Source organism: Malaclemys terrapin, chromosome 17 (assembly GCF_027887155.1).
Source record: "Malaclemys terrapin pileata isolate rMalTer1 chromosome 17, rMalTer1.hap1, whole genome shotgun sequence".
In the NCBI taxonomy this organism is placed as follows: domain Eukaryota; kingdom Metazoa; phylum Chordata; order Testudines; family Emydidae; genus Malaclemys; species Malaclemys terrapin.
Genome location: NC_071521.1, coordinates 18,385,332 through 18,397,498, shown reverse-complemented (window position 1 = coordinate 18,397,498; position 12,167 = coordinate 18,385,332). Strand labels below are relative to the sequence as shown.

Sequence of the window (12,167 nt, the reverse complement as noted above, 5' to 3'; positions counted from 1 at the left end):
TGAGTGTGTGTGTGTACAGCGCCTAGCACAGTAGGGCCCGAAACTGCAACTGGATTACAAATCCACTTAGAGCTAGGCCCTAACCTAGGACCCCGGAGCCCAAGTTCTCTGCCACGCACACCCACCTAAGCCCCAGTCTACTTTTGGATGCGCCCGTGTATATGCACTTACCAACTACATAGCGGGCCCCAGACTGGACATCAAATCAAAGCCCTCCTTCTGAATTTAGAGGAATTCCGCCGCTGGCCCCAAACATTCTGGCTCTGCCCCACCCCACCCCCACCCCTCCATGTGGAACATCTCCCTTTCGTTGGTGTGTCTGGAGTGATGTCACCGCTCAGTCAGGAATGAGAGCGTGTCGCTAGCTTTAAATAAAGCTGGGTTTTATTTATTCTTAGAAGCATATTTTAAACATTTGTATAACATTCTCCATAAAATATCTTGGAAGAGACAGGTTTTGATTCCCAAGGCAAGGCACTTTGGGAGGCCCCAAGTGGTTTAGACTGGGCACCACCCATTTAAAAATAGAAAAAATAGCATCTAAAATACACATGGAAGTTGGAATGTATCTGTAGCAGAGGAAAGGATTCGAAGGCCGGGCTCCTGGTCCATATTCTGCATTGAAGGTCTAAGCAGCTCATTCACAAGACTTTACACACCAGGTGTTTCAGCTGTATCTCATGTTTTAAACATTACATTACATTACATTACCTGCATGCAGCTCGTGTGTCTGCTGAGTTGATTCCCCAGCTAGCTACATGTCCCCAGTTCCCCTTAGCGTTAATGGAAGTCTGAGACACAGGTCACCCACGAGAGGCATGGATGTCCCATTGCGTATTGGGTTATATACCACCCCTAGTGTTCAGCTGAGCTCCTGGCTGGAGGTCCAACTCAATGCAATTGTACTTGGATTGTACCCGAGATGCCGGAGAGAGATCTGGAGAAACCCACTTCAGCAGCCTCTGCCATCCCCTGTGTTTGGCCAGGGAACGTGTCTGCTCTCCCCACACCGCGACCTCCTGAAAAGGGCACCACAGAGAGCAGACGTCTGGCGAGTTGGGTTGTGCCCACACAGAGGAATCATTTGACCATCTCCACTGAAAGACCCTGGCTAACTCGGTCGGAGCGTTTCTGGGAGCTTGGCCAGAGCACGGCTGGAGCTGGATTCCAGTGCACGCTTCCACCGGTCCTGCCTTTGACAGAAAAACTACAGGGCTCCCCTCTCCTTCACTCCTGGTGCAAGGACAATAGGACCCATGTAACAGTCTACGCTTTTGCTTTAAGGTGACCTCATCCCTTAAGTTTAATTTGTTTGCACAGACCCCAAAGCCCAGTGGGGTCAGACAGAGCCAGTGAACCTCCTTTCTCTCTCCTCCTACCATGACAGGTGGTTCCAGGAGAACTTAACTCTTGCAATGCAACAAGAGCTAAGCCCACCACGAGGCACAGGCTTCACACTGGGCACCATTAAGAGACCCCGTTGTCATGTGACTCCAGCGAAGTCAAATACCTCCAGGAGGTCAGGGTGGATTTAGTTGGCGTCCTGGGGTAGCACAGACTCAGAAAGGAACAGGGGAGATTTATTCCCAGCATGTTGTGTGTGCTGGGAAGAGGATGTAAGTTCAGCAGAGCTTTTCCAGAAGAGTTGGATGTGGGGGGAGGGGAAGAGCTATAACTAGGGACCCAGTGGGAAAATGAAAGCGAGCCTTCCCCCCATATTTAGAGGTTTTCCTGACTGGCGGGAGGGGGGAGGGGGGAGAGGGAGGCATTTCCCTCCCCAGGAGCAGCTGTCTCTCTCCTACCTAAGCCATACCTCCCACCCTCATGGGACAGGAAAAGTATCCTAGGCCAGTCCACCCTCAGTGCAATGAAAGTCACCACTGGGTTGATGATTGCCAAGAGCTGGGCATGGTTGTATCAAGACCCCTTTCCCCATTAAGGCACTTGTTTCTCTCACTACTGTTAGCCCAGCTCACCCCAAGCCACCTCCTACCCAAGAGCTACTCAGCACTCCCCAAAAGCAAACCCAACGAAAATAAGAGCCCTAAACACACCGTCACGTGCAGGAGGGAATCGCCGATTAGCAACCAGCCAGAGTCCTACAACGTCCCTGCCAGCCTGCGGCCCCCTCTCCTCTCCGGTGCAATGGGAGCTTCCACTGTGCAGTTCTGTCAAGACTTGCCCTTGTAGATCTCTCCCTCTGAACCACGCACCTAGATTTCTGGCCTTCTCCGGGACCTTTAATTCTCTCCCTGCAAAGCCAACTTCCTCTCCATTCCCTTCCGAAAACACTATTTCACCTACCCTGGCCTTCCAAGGAGGTTTCCGCTCTCTCCCCTTACCCCCTCCACGTTTTAAGGAAAGGGAAGGAGACCGTCCATCAACAACATTCATGTGGCCATTAGCATTTGTAAACAAACCAGCTAAGCTTGTCGGGGACCATCTTCGGTAGGTTCAAGGCTGCAGGGGGCTTGCAAGGAAAGGGATGAGTGGTGGGGCCACCACTCACTGGGGCTTTGGAGAAACCACATACCAGAAGCGAGGGGAGGAAAGAAAAATAAGTGGCTGGTTCTAAAGCTTCAGAGATGTATCGCAATAGCCGTTTTTAACTGAACAAGGGAATCAAGCATCCACTAAAAGCTTCCAGGAGCAGAATGGCACTGGATAGTGTCGGTCATTTACAGCTCAATCTACGCACGACCAACCATCCTCGTCGTCTCTTTCCACGGCCACCAGTTCTCTCCCGCAAGCCCAGGGGTGAACTCTCAAGTTTATGTCACAGTCCTAACCTGTGTGTATAACGGGAGGAGGGACGTGGAGGAGATGGTGATAGCGGAGAGGTATTTGTGGCTCTTTCCATCCCTCAACTGACCCTACAAGCAGACAATCTTTGGAGCCATCAGCGGAACCCCCAGTCAGACCAGCACATGCGAGGAAGGCCAGGAGCAACAGGGTTCAGATGCTGCCCTGTATTACCCACACCCGCTAGTTCTATTGATTCTTCAGCAATGCACTAATGCGGCCGGAAACTATGCAACAGCCCCATCCTCCGCCGTTGACTCTCCTTCTTTAGGGGCCAATCAGAAAAGACGGATTCCAGTTCGTTTGTGACTCATTTAACCCTCCCTCTGCCAGAGCGTGCGGCAAGACACGTTAAAGTCATGGCGCTGGCTTGAACAGTACTTAGTAGCGAACAAGGGGCATCCCATTGGCCATTTGGCTCGGGGAAGAGGTGCATCTTTCCAGGGCGGGCAGTGGTCAAAATGTGCAAGGACAGAGGGGGGGGGAGTGCATTCTATCTCAGCCAGGCTCCTGGATGCGGGCTCGTTCGGAGGAGAAATGCTGGATACCGGTAGGTGGCCTCTGACTGCAGTCGCCGTGCTTGACAAAGCAGCGTGGCGTGCAGCATTGACCTCTTTGGTTGGAATGAGAAGGATCAGACGAAGGGAAGGGCTGGATTGGTGGAAGGGGAAGGGGAATCCGAATCCCTACAAAACCCATCCCCCAGGGCACCAGGCGCCCGCTGGCATACGCTGTGCAGATGTCCTGGGGAGCTCCTGCCTAGGGGAAACCCCAGGCAGTCCCACAGTCACACTCTTGTTAGTTGAGTAATGCAGTAAAGTGTCTCTTCAACAAAGGGAAAACAACAAAGTAAGACGGAGCAAGGTGTGCGTATCCTATACCGAGCTAGAGTCCTGGGAGGAGGGGCAACGGCTTGGCCAGCGTGGCGGCTTGGTTCTGGCCAGCACACGGCTCCCCTCTAAGTGGGTATGCAGTTTAGGAGATCTTACATCTTGGTGGCTCCCCCCACCCCCTTCCCTGGGACACTGGTGTCCGAAGCCGAGTCTGCTTCAGAAACTGGGAATGTAACAGCTACCAGTGCCAGCGACTGGCCCAGCCTACGAGCCCCATCCGCCCCCCTGGCATCACTGACTCCAGTCCACCTTCGGCACATAGTGTACACAACCGGCAGGGATCTCGACCGGGGGGGGCTGACCTAGAACTGAGTCTGCACCCCCTCGCTGTTCTCAGTGGTCCCCGCGCTGTTCTCGGTGGTCCCCGCGCTGTTCTCGGTGGTCCCCGCGCTGTTCTCAGTGGCCGGCTGGGCAGGCTCCACCTTCTCCGCATGGGCCTGGGTGGACACCTCTTCCCCCGTCTCCTTGTCGTTGGGTTCGTGGCGGTTCACTTCAACTCCCCCCTCAGCAAGCAACGAGGCAGCTGTCAGGGCAGGCAGCTCAGCTGGAGCGGCGGGCACGGCTGGCTTGGCTTCCTGCTCCTCCACCCCCGGGTTCACTGGGCCCGGGGAGCCAGCGTCATGCTGGACGGAGTGTTCCAAGGAACCAGGGCCTTCCTCGGCCTTCTGGGCAGCTCCCTCCACCCCGTGCTCCTCAGAGCTGCCGCTCTGCTGGACTATTGTACCATTCGTCAGCGGTTCCTTTGCCTCCTCTCTTGCTGGGACCGGGGTCTCCACGCAGAACTCCTTCACCAGCATCCCCCGTATCCCCTGCACGCTGTCAGGAGAACCCGGTGAAGCAAGGGCAGGACAGGCCTCCACCTCCTCCGACCCGGGCTCTTCCTGGGAGACCTGGTGCATCAGCACCTCCGCCCCGGCCTCGTAGGGCAGGGCTCCCTCGTCGTCGTGGATGACCGACACCACCTGCCTGGCTCTGCGGCGCTTCTCGGCGGACGGGTCCGAGTCCGGCTGGCTGCCGAACTCCTCTTCCCAGTCGATGGGCACGCCCTCGCCCAGCAGGTGCAGGTTGGGGTCGCTGTTGTGCATGACCATGCTGTCCCGGTACAGGTTGTGCTTCCTCTGCACCGCTGCCTCCTTCACAGCTGAAAAGGCAAAGACAGGGAGGTCAGGACAGGACAGGGTCTATTTACATGTCAGAACCCCCAGAGGCCTCATTCGAGATGGAGACCTCACCGTGCTCGGCAAGACCTGGGCCCAGCCAGCCTTCCTAGGATTCAGAGCAAAGCACATGCAATGAGCCAGTAGGGGGAGACCCTTACAGTCCAATCTATACCCTGGTTTAATTCTCATGCTCACATCGTCTCCATCCACGCCTCAGCCAGGCCCTCCTTGATTGGCTAAATTCCTACTTCTGCCCTGGCAGTGCTGGGCGGGAGGGTCTCGGAGAAGGAATTTGGCGAAGGAGGGAATGGCAGACGAGCAGGGGCACTCCATGCCGAAGGGACAGCGTGGAAGGATGCAGGGAAGGGTTTGCAGCTGACAGATGGACCAAGAGGAGGGGAGCACGATGCAGTACGAGGATAATAGGGGAGGGCAGAATCGCGAAGGGCCTCGGTAGGGAGGACAGGAAGCCTGAACTTGATGCGGTGGAGAAGCGGGGGCAGGTGGAGGGAATCCAAGAGGGGGTGATGCAGGCGGAGTGATAGCGGAAGATGATCTAAGTCGATGCTTTTCGCATGGACGGGAAGGGCTGTGATGTGAGTATTGGGGAGGCTGGGGAGCAGGAGTTAACGGTAATCAAGACGGCAGATGATGTGGGGGGGGGGAGGCTGGGCTGTCTGGATAGAGGGGAAAAGGACAGATCCTAGAGAAGTCACGAAGGAAGAAGCGATGAGATTTGGACCCAGCTTAGGCGTGTGGCACAAGCGGGCAGCTGGGCTACGGAACGGAGACACATGGAGGAAAGCGTTTCGGTGACAGTGCAGAGTGCACATACACCCTCTCCACCATCACCTAGACTCTGGATCCGGAGCAGGGTGGCAAAGTGCTGCAGGAGGAGATGCTCCAGGGGTTACAGCGATGGGAGCCATCTCAAGCTAATGCCCGGAGCCTCCCCATGGCAAGTGGGTGGACAGGCGCATCCAGTCCTCGGCAGCCAGCCCCGTTAGCAGCAGTGTCCCTCGGTGAGCAGAAGGGGAGTGGCAGGATTCACTCAGTGTCTCCTGCCCGTTACTGCAACCGTTACAGGCTTGCATAGGCCCCTTCCCAGAACGGTGTAGGACTGAGCATGCACCCCTCCCTCCCACCCAAACGCGGGCAGCCCTCTCACCCTGCATGATGTCCTTCATGACCGACTGCAGCACGACCTCCTCGTAAGTGTTCTCCACCAGGATGAAGTTGTCAAAGTCCTCGAAGATCAGTTCCTGGAACTTTGGTAACTCCTGTGCGAAGGAGAAGGCAGATTTCACCTCGCTGGCAGAGATAACCCAAGACCACCTAGCTGCCCTGTGGCTTTCCAAAGACGACGTGCCTTTGAGAGGCAGAGAGCTACCCCTTCCCACAAAACCATGGGCACCACTGTTGAGCCAGGGATGCCACCGGTTATGGGCCATCTAGCCAGAGGAGTTATACACCAAGTTGAGATGAAACATAGACCCAAAGGGGTGAGGAATTCCAAGATCAGGACGTTACAAAGAGAGATTAAGTCTTTGTACACGCACTGGGCCCAATTGTTCATATGCCCCAAAGCCCCTTTATGCCACTGGCAACGTCAAGTAACATTGGTGCCCTAATGCGCCCAGAGGGGTGTAAAGGGGCCTTGGGGGTCTTCATACACAGCGTTTGATGACTCAGCAGGGTTTTTGAAACGTGCCACCAACCCGTGCCCGCGGGGCTGCTCGGGCTCTTACCCCCTTGCAGGTTGGCGCCAGCTTCTTCAGCAGGAAGGGGATGGTGATCTGGAGCAGGGCTTCCCTGAAGAACTTCTTGCGCACAGTGCTGCTGTCGTAGTCGTATTTCTGCGGGACGAGGGGCGCACCGGGGGAGAGGGAAACGAGGTTGGTTAACAAACCTTTGGCATCTCGCAGGAGAGGAGATTACAGAGGAGCGGGCTGTTTAGAGGAAGGAGAACTTGCAGCTTTCCTGCCATTTTATTTAACAATCCTTTCGACAGGAAGCGATTTACACAAGGGGATTTACCGACGTGTTTTCAGTATCCAACACCAGCCCCTTCCCTGGGCTCAGGAGGCAGCGTGGTCTAGGGGACAGGTCACTGGACAGATTCGGATGACCTGGGCGCTATTCCTGGCTCTGACCTGCTGTGGGGCAAGTCACTTCACCTCCCTGTGCCCGATCTCCACTGGGTTCTAGGAACCACTGTGATACCTATTGATACTCGGTTCGTTTAAAGTTACAAATGCAGAGTATTGTTCTACACAATGCACTCACTCCTGCCCTTACCTGCCCCATGGCAGGCACACAGCATGCCTGGGCTTCAAACAGAAGCTGCAGGCACTTTGTGGCAGAGGTTTCTCTCCTGTCTAGCATCCCGAGTCCTTATCGGGGCAGCATGGGCGAGTTAAAATGCCCAACACCGTCACGTTCCAGAGACGGCCGACCTTGCAGGAGCATGCAGCTGCTTTGCGGGCTGCCTTACCTTGAGCACCCGTTCGAGGATCCGCTGGATTGACTTGCACAGCTCCTCCTTGCCCAGCATCTTCGCCAGCTCCTGGTGCAGGAGCGTCCCGAACGTGTGAACGGCATCGTCCATTTGCTACAATGAGAAGCATCATCAGATGGCGTCCCAGAAGGAGGCCAAGAGACCACAGCACCTTAGGCTGGCTCATGTAGGACATCCAGCAAAGCAAGGATGGCAAGGGATGAGCAGAGCAGGCACGGAACACACCATCACATGGAGACGGGTCACAGGGGCATCTCCTCTATTCCTGAACCTGCATCAGGACAGACGACAGGCCCGGTCCGCATCCCACTCATGCTCTGCACCCAGACAGGATTTTGAAAGCACCAAGTTAACCTGCATAAAGGTGTTTACTTTCCCACCACTAGAGGGCACTAGCAGCACATTTCCCCAAAAACAGCTGCAATGGTGCATGGGATATCAGTACCCAAACTCCTCCTCCCCCTTACATGGGTCTTGTCCAGACTGGCCCCTGGATACTCCTCCGGAAGCTGGATAACAACCAGTCTCCGAAATCAGCTGTGCCAGGCTGAATGGGATGTGAGTGATGGAGGTGGGAGCATTATAGTTCTAGAACATCTCCCAGTTCTCCACAGGTGCCAGAAAGTTACACTGGCTCATAGGCTCCTACACAGCTTCCTTGACTCCGCACCGGAGCATATAGACTATTGCCTGTGGGAGACTCTTCAATGTAAGGGGGAAGAAGAATTGACTCAGCGTAGCCCAGGCCTGGCCACCCATCCTGCCACCAGCACGACAGCGTCTGATGTATACGAGGTCTCCCCGTCCCCGTGAGGTTGTTCATACGCAGGCGTTCCCTCCCAGTGGAACGCTGAATTGTTCACAGGCACCAGTGCACAGTCGCGACATGCAGGGTCAATTGTTTGTCCCCAAGAACATAAGTGGGCGTTGGGTCAGACGTGCGCCAGGCCATGGGCAGCGTGGTGCTGGGGAGCAAAGCGAAGGGGTTGGGCCGGTGATGGTTCTGCCACTGGGGCGTTGCCATATTCAGAGGAGAAAAACGAAGCCGCTGAAATAAGCTTGTCTCCGTACCGGCGCTGTGCCCCCGGCCCGGCTGTTCATTTTAACAAGGTGACTCTTTCAAAGGAAGGCTCCTGGGGGGTGGGTACAGCCAGACTGAAGCCCAGCCTGTCCAGTGCACAAGAGCACACTCCAGTAGGGGGCGCCCACGCAGCAGGACACTGATGACCAGCCCAACGGGCAAGGCACTGGGAGAACCTGAATTCATAGCCACAGCGACCCACCTAAACTCTGACCCACAGAGCATAGGCGCCGACTCCGTGGGTGCTCCGGGGCTAGAGCACCCCTGGGGAAAAAATTGGTGGGTGCTCTGCACCCACTGGCAGCTCCCTGCCCCCACCCCCCCGCCGCAGCTCACATACGCCTCCGCTCCACCTCCTCCCCTGAGTGCGCCGCGTGCCCGCTTTTCCCCCCTAGCTCCCAGCGCTTGCACCGTGAAACAGCTGTTTCTCGCGGCTAGAAGGGAGGAAGGAGAACGCGGCGCGCTCAGGGAAGAGGCAGGGCTGGGGCAGGGATTTGGGGAGGGGTCCAATGGGGCAGGGAGGGGGCGGAGACTTTGGGGAAAGGGTTGGAATGGGGGGGCAAGGGCGGGGAAAGGGTGGGGTCAGGGTGGGGCCAGGGAGGCGCGAGCACCCACTGGCACAGGGGAAAGTTGGCGCCTATGCCACAGAGCCTGGCGGCTAGGGCCAAAGACGGCTCCCCATAGGGCAGCGAGCATAAGGGCTGATCACCCCTGGAGTTTGGCTATTAATATTAACACGCTACCTGTCTCATGAGGATCTGGGCCCTCTGCTTGAACACGGAGGCACTGGAGACGTCAAATCTCTGTTGAAGCCCCTCCAGTTTCAGCTGGTCCATCTTCTCATAGCAGGACTGCATCTTGACAGGGTGGAAGGCCAGCTGGGAGAGCTTTTCCATGTACTGAAGGGCAAGGAGTCAGACACACAACTCAGCGGCTGTACAGAGAGAGCACCCAACCTCCCGCCCACTCCCCAGGCCTGCTGAGACCCGGCATCAGACTGGACACCAAGCTTCCAGGGAGCAGAGGACGCAAAGCCCAGAAATCGGAATCCTTCCTCAACTGCGCCCATTTAATCTGGGTCACAAAGACAAGAGCATTTCCAAGTGTCTGGGGCCCCGCACCACCAGGTGGCACACAGACATGGGTGAGCCTGGTGCAGGAAGATCACCTGCTGTAGGTCAATCACGGGTCTCTACTGTTCCTGCAGGCGTGTGACCACCTGGAGCTGCTCTGGCTGGACCCAGAGGGTCCCGGCTGGATCCAGAGTGATCCCAGGTTTCCGTACGCAGGTGAAATCGGACGCCCTGGGTTTTGTTAAGACCGACTCGTCGCCCAGGGCTCAGGAGAAGAGCTGGGAATTCAGTTCTCACCTTAAGTGGATCCTTCCAGCTTCTGCCCGAATGCCAAAGGAGCCTATGGATCTAGTGGGACCAGGACCGGTGCTGCCCAAGGAAGCCCTGGGCCCCCTACGGTCTGTGGCTTCCAGCTCAGAGGGGAGCACAGGCCTGCCAGCTCTGATGTGAGCAGACTAGGGGCAGGGCCACAGGTTTATTCTCACCATTCCGCTCCAGCCTTACTCAGGACAACTGCGGGTGGAAGCTGCGCTCCCTGCTTGGCCAGGCTTCCCCTGGGCACCCACAAGGCTGACCCTCTGCCTCCTCCTAGATTCAGGCGGCGGGGTGGGGTAGAAGCCACACTTCAAGCAGCCCATTCACAGTCCAGTGCCCTCCGCCCATGGCAACCTGCAGCAGCTACGGAGTCCGTTCCCCTGGGCCTTTCAGCCCACCCTGCTAGGCCAGCAACGGGAATCTATGCAACTTTCTCCAGGGGCCTTACCTCTCCCAGCTTCTCCATCCCGCTCTCGTTGATTACGTTCATGTTCATGTCAGTGACCTCCTTGAAGAACACTTCCCGGACCTCAGCAAAACCCTGGCTTGTGGGAATCATCAGCGCCTCCAGGATGGAAGGGATATAGGGCTGCACATGGTTTCGGACACAGATCTCTGCTTTGGGCAGCACGAAGGCTGGATGAGGAAGAGACAGGCAGACAATTAGCATGGGATGGGTCCCGCTCTGCCCACCTTCCTCGCTGAGCTTTGGAGCCACCTGGAAGCCCAGCATGGTGCTCCAGCTCCTAGACTACGCCCTAGGGAAGGACAGGAGTTGCTCTGCTCCACCCCTTCCAGGTGGTGGCCAAAAGGCTAGAGATGGAGCTGGATACATTTATAAACGGGATGACAGAGTTGCCCACCATAGCAGGGGACTAGCCTTGAAGACCCACAAGGTCCCTTCCCATCTTAGGTCTGATCAGCCTGCAGTCTGCTACGCTTGGCAGTACTCGAATGGCGATCCTCCAAGCATCGGTGCCAACTTCTCCTGGCACCGGTGAGTGCTTGACCCACCCCCAACCCCTCCCCGACTGCACCCCTGCCCCGCCCCTCCCACCTCCGCCCCCATTCTAACCCCTTCCCCAAAGTCCCCGCCCCAACTCCGCCCCCTCCCTACCCCTATTGGACTCCTTCCCCAAATCCCTGCCCCGGCCCTGTCTCTTCCCCTGAGCACGCCGCGTTCCCGCTCCTCCCCCTCCCTCCCACAGTTTGTTACTGTTTCATGGCAGCAAGTGCTGGGCAGAGAAGCGGGGACGCGACATGCTCAGGGGAGGAGGTGGCAGAGCGGAGGCGAGCTGGGGCGGGGGGGTGGGGCGGGGAGCTTGGCTGCCGGTGGGTGCAGAGCACCCACCAATTTTTTCCACGTGGGTGCTCCAGCTTCGGAGCCCCCACAAAGTCAGTGCCTGTGCCTCCAAGAAAAACCCGTGGGGGTGCAGCGAGTGCTACTGGCAATTCAGTAGGCGGCACTCTTGAGTCAGTATTGACCCTGTCCTTCCCCCATATGGCATATGGAGCTAATGTGCTGCCAGAGATGTTGGCTTTTGTATGTGCTCCTGATACCACAGGGCTTCCTACAAACCGGAGCGCTCGTCTAAAAGCCCTGGTCAAATTCTAGTCTGAGTAATTGTATTCCATTGCTGTCAGCCCTGCCCCTGCCCTGCCGTGGGAGCATGGTATGCTTCACCTCCTGCCCAGCACTGTGGTACGTTAGCAGACGCCACTTTCCACCTCAGGCGGCTAGAGTGTAACAGTGCAGACTTAGTTTGTAATACTTGGGATCCTCTGGGATGTAAGGAGCTATGCAGGGTGACCACCTCTGCTGGAGGGAAATAAGGGAAAACCACATGAAAAACAAGGGACACCGCTTTATCTGAAGGGACATTTTAGGGAAAACACCATTTCCCTTGGCACATCATGTATTTCTTCCTCAGGTGCACATTTCTACAGCCCTCCAGCACACAATGCAATTAGCGTAAGCTTCGATTTCATGATTTAAATAAGGGAGGGGTGATCATCTGAGGGCCAAATCAAAGACATTAGGGACGGTGCCTTAAAATAAGGGAGGCTAGAGCTATGTGAACCACAGGACTGCTCCAGCACTTGGCCTCTTCGCCCCCGGGGCCGGTTTCTGGCTCCCAGCCCTAGGACAGCACTGCAGTTTGGAACGTCAGGATTTTGACTAAACCAATACAATGGGCTATTGCTGGGGGTAGTTGTTCGGGCTCAGGCTCAGAAACCCAGACCCTTCCTTAGGCCTCAGATCCCGAGCCTGAACATCTACACAGTTATTTTTAGTGCCATTGGTGAGCCCAAGACTGCAGATCC

At 56.4% G+C, this 12,167-nt stretch overlaps 1 protein-coding gene across 1 annotated transcript in view; it reads right to left on the bottom strand.

The window, feature by feature from the left end:
- Positions 1–366: 366 nt before the first annotated feature.
- Positions 367–12,167, bottom strand: part of NIBAN2 (niban apoptosis regulator 2) — a 96,168-nt gene continuing 84,367 nt past the window's right edge. Inside the window, exons 9-14 of the mRNA XM_054007274.1 lie at positions 10,291–10,478; positions 9,198–9,353; positions 7,350–7,466; positions 6,604–6,711; positions 6,024–6,135; positions 367–4,836 (exon numbers count right to left, since the gene is read on the bottom strand). Of these exons, the coding sequence (XP_053863249.1) occupies positions 3,998–4,836; positions 6,024–6,135; positions 6,604–6,711; positions 7,350–7,466; positions 9,198–9,353; positions 10,291–10,478 (1,520 nt within the window). The 3' untranslated portion in view covers positions 367–3,997. The remainder of the gene's footprint in view (positions 4,837–6,023; positions 6,136–6,603; positions 6,712–7,349; positions 7,467–9,197; positions 9,354–10,290; positions 10,479–12,167) is intronic.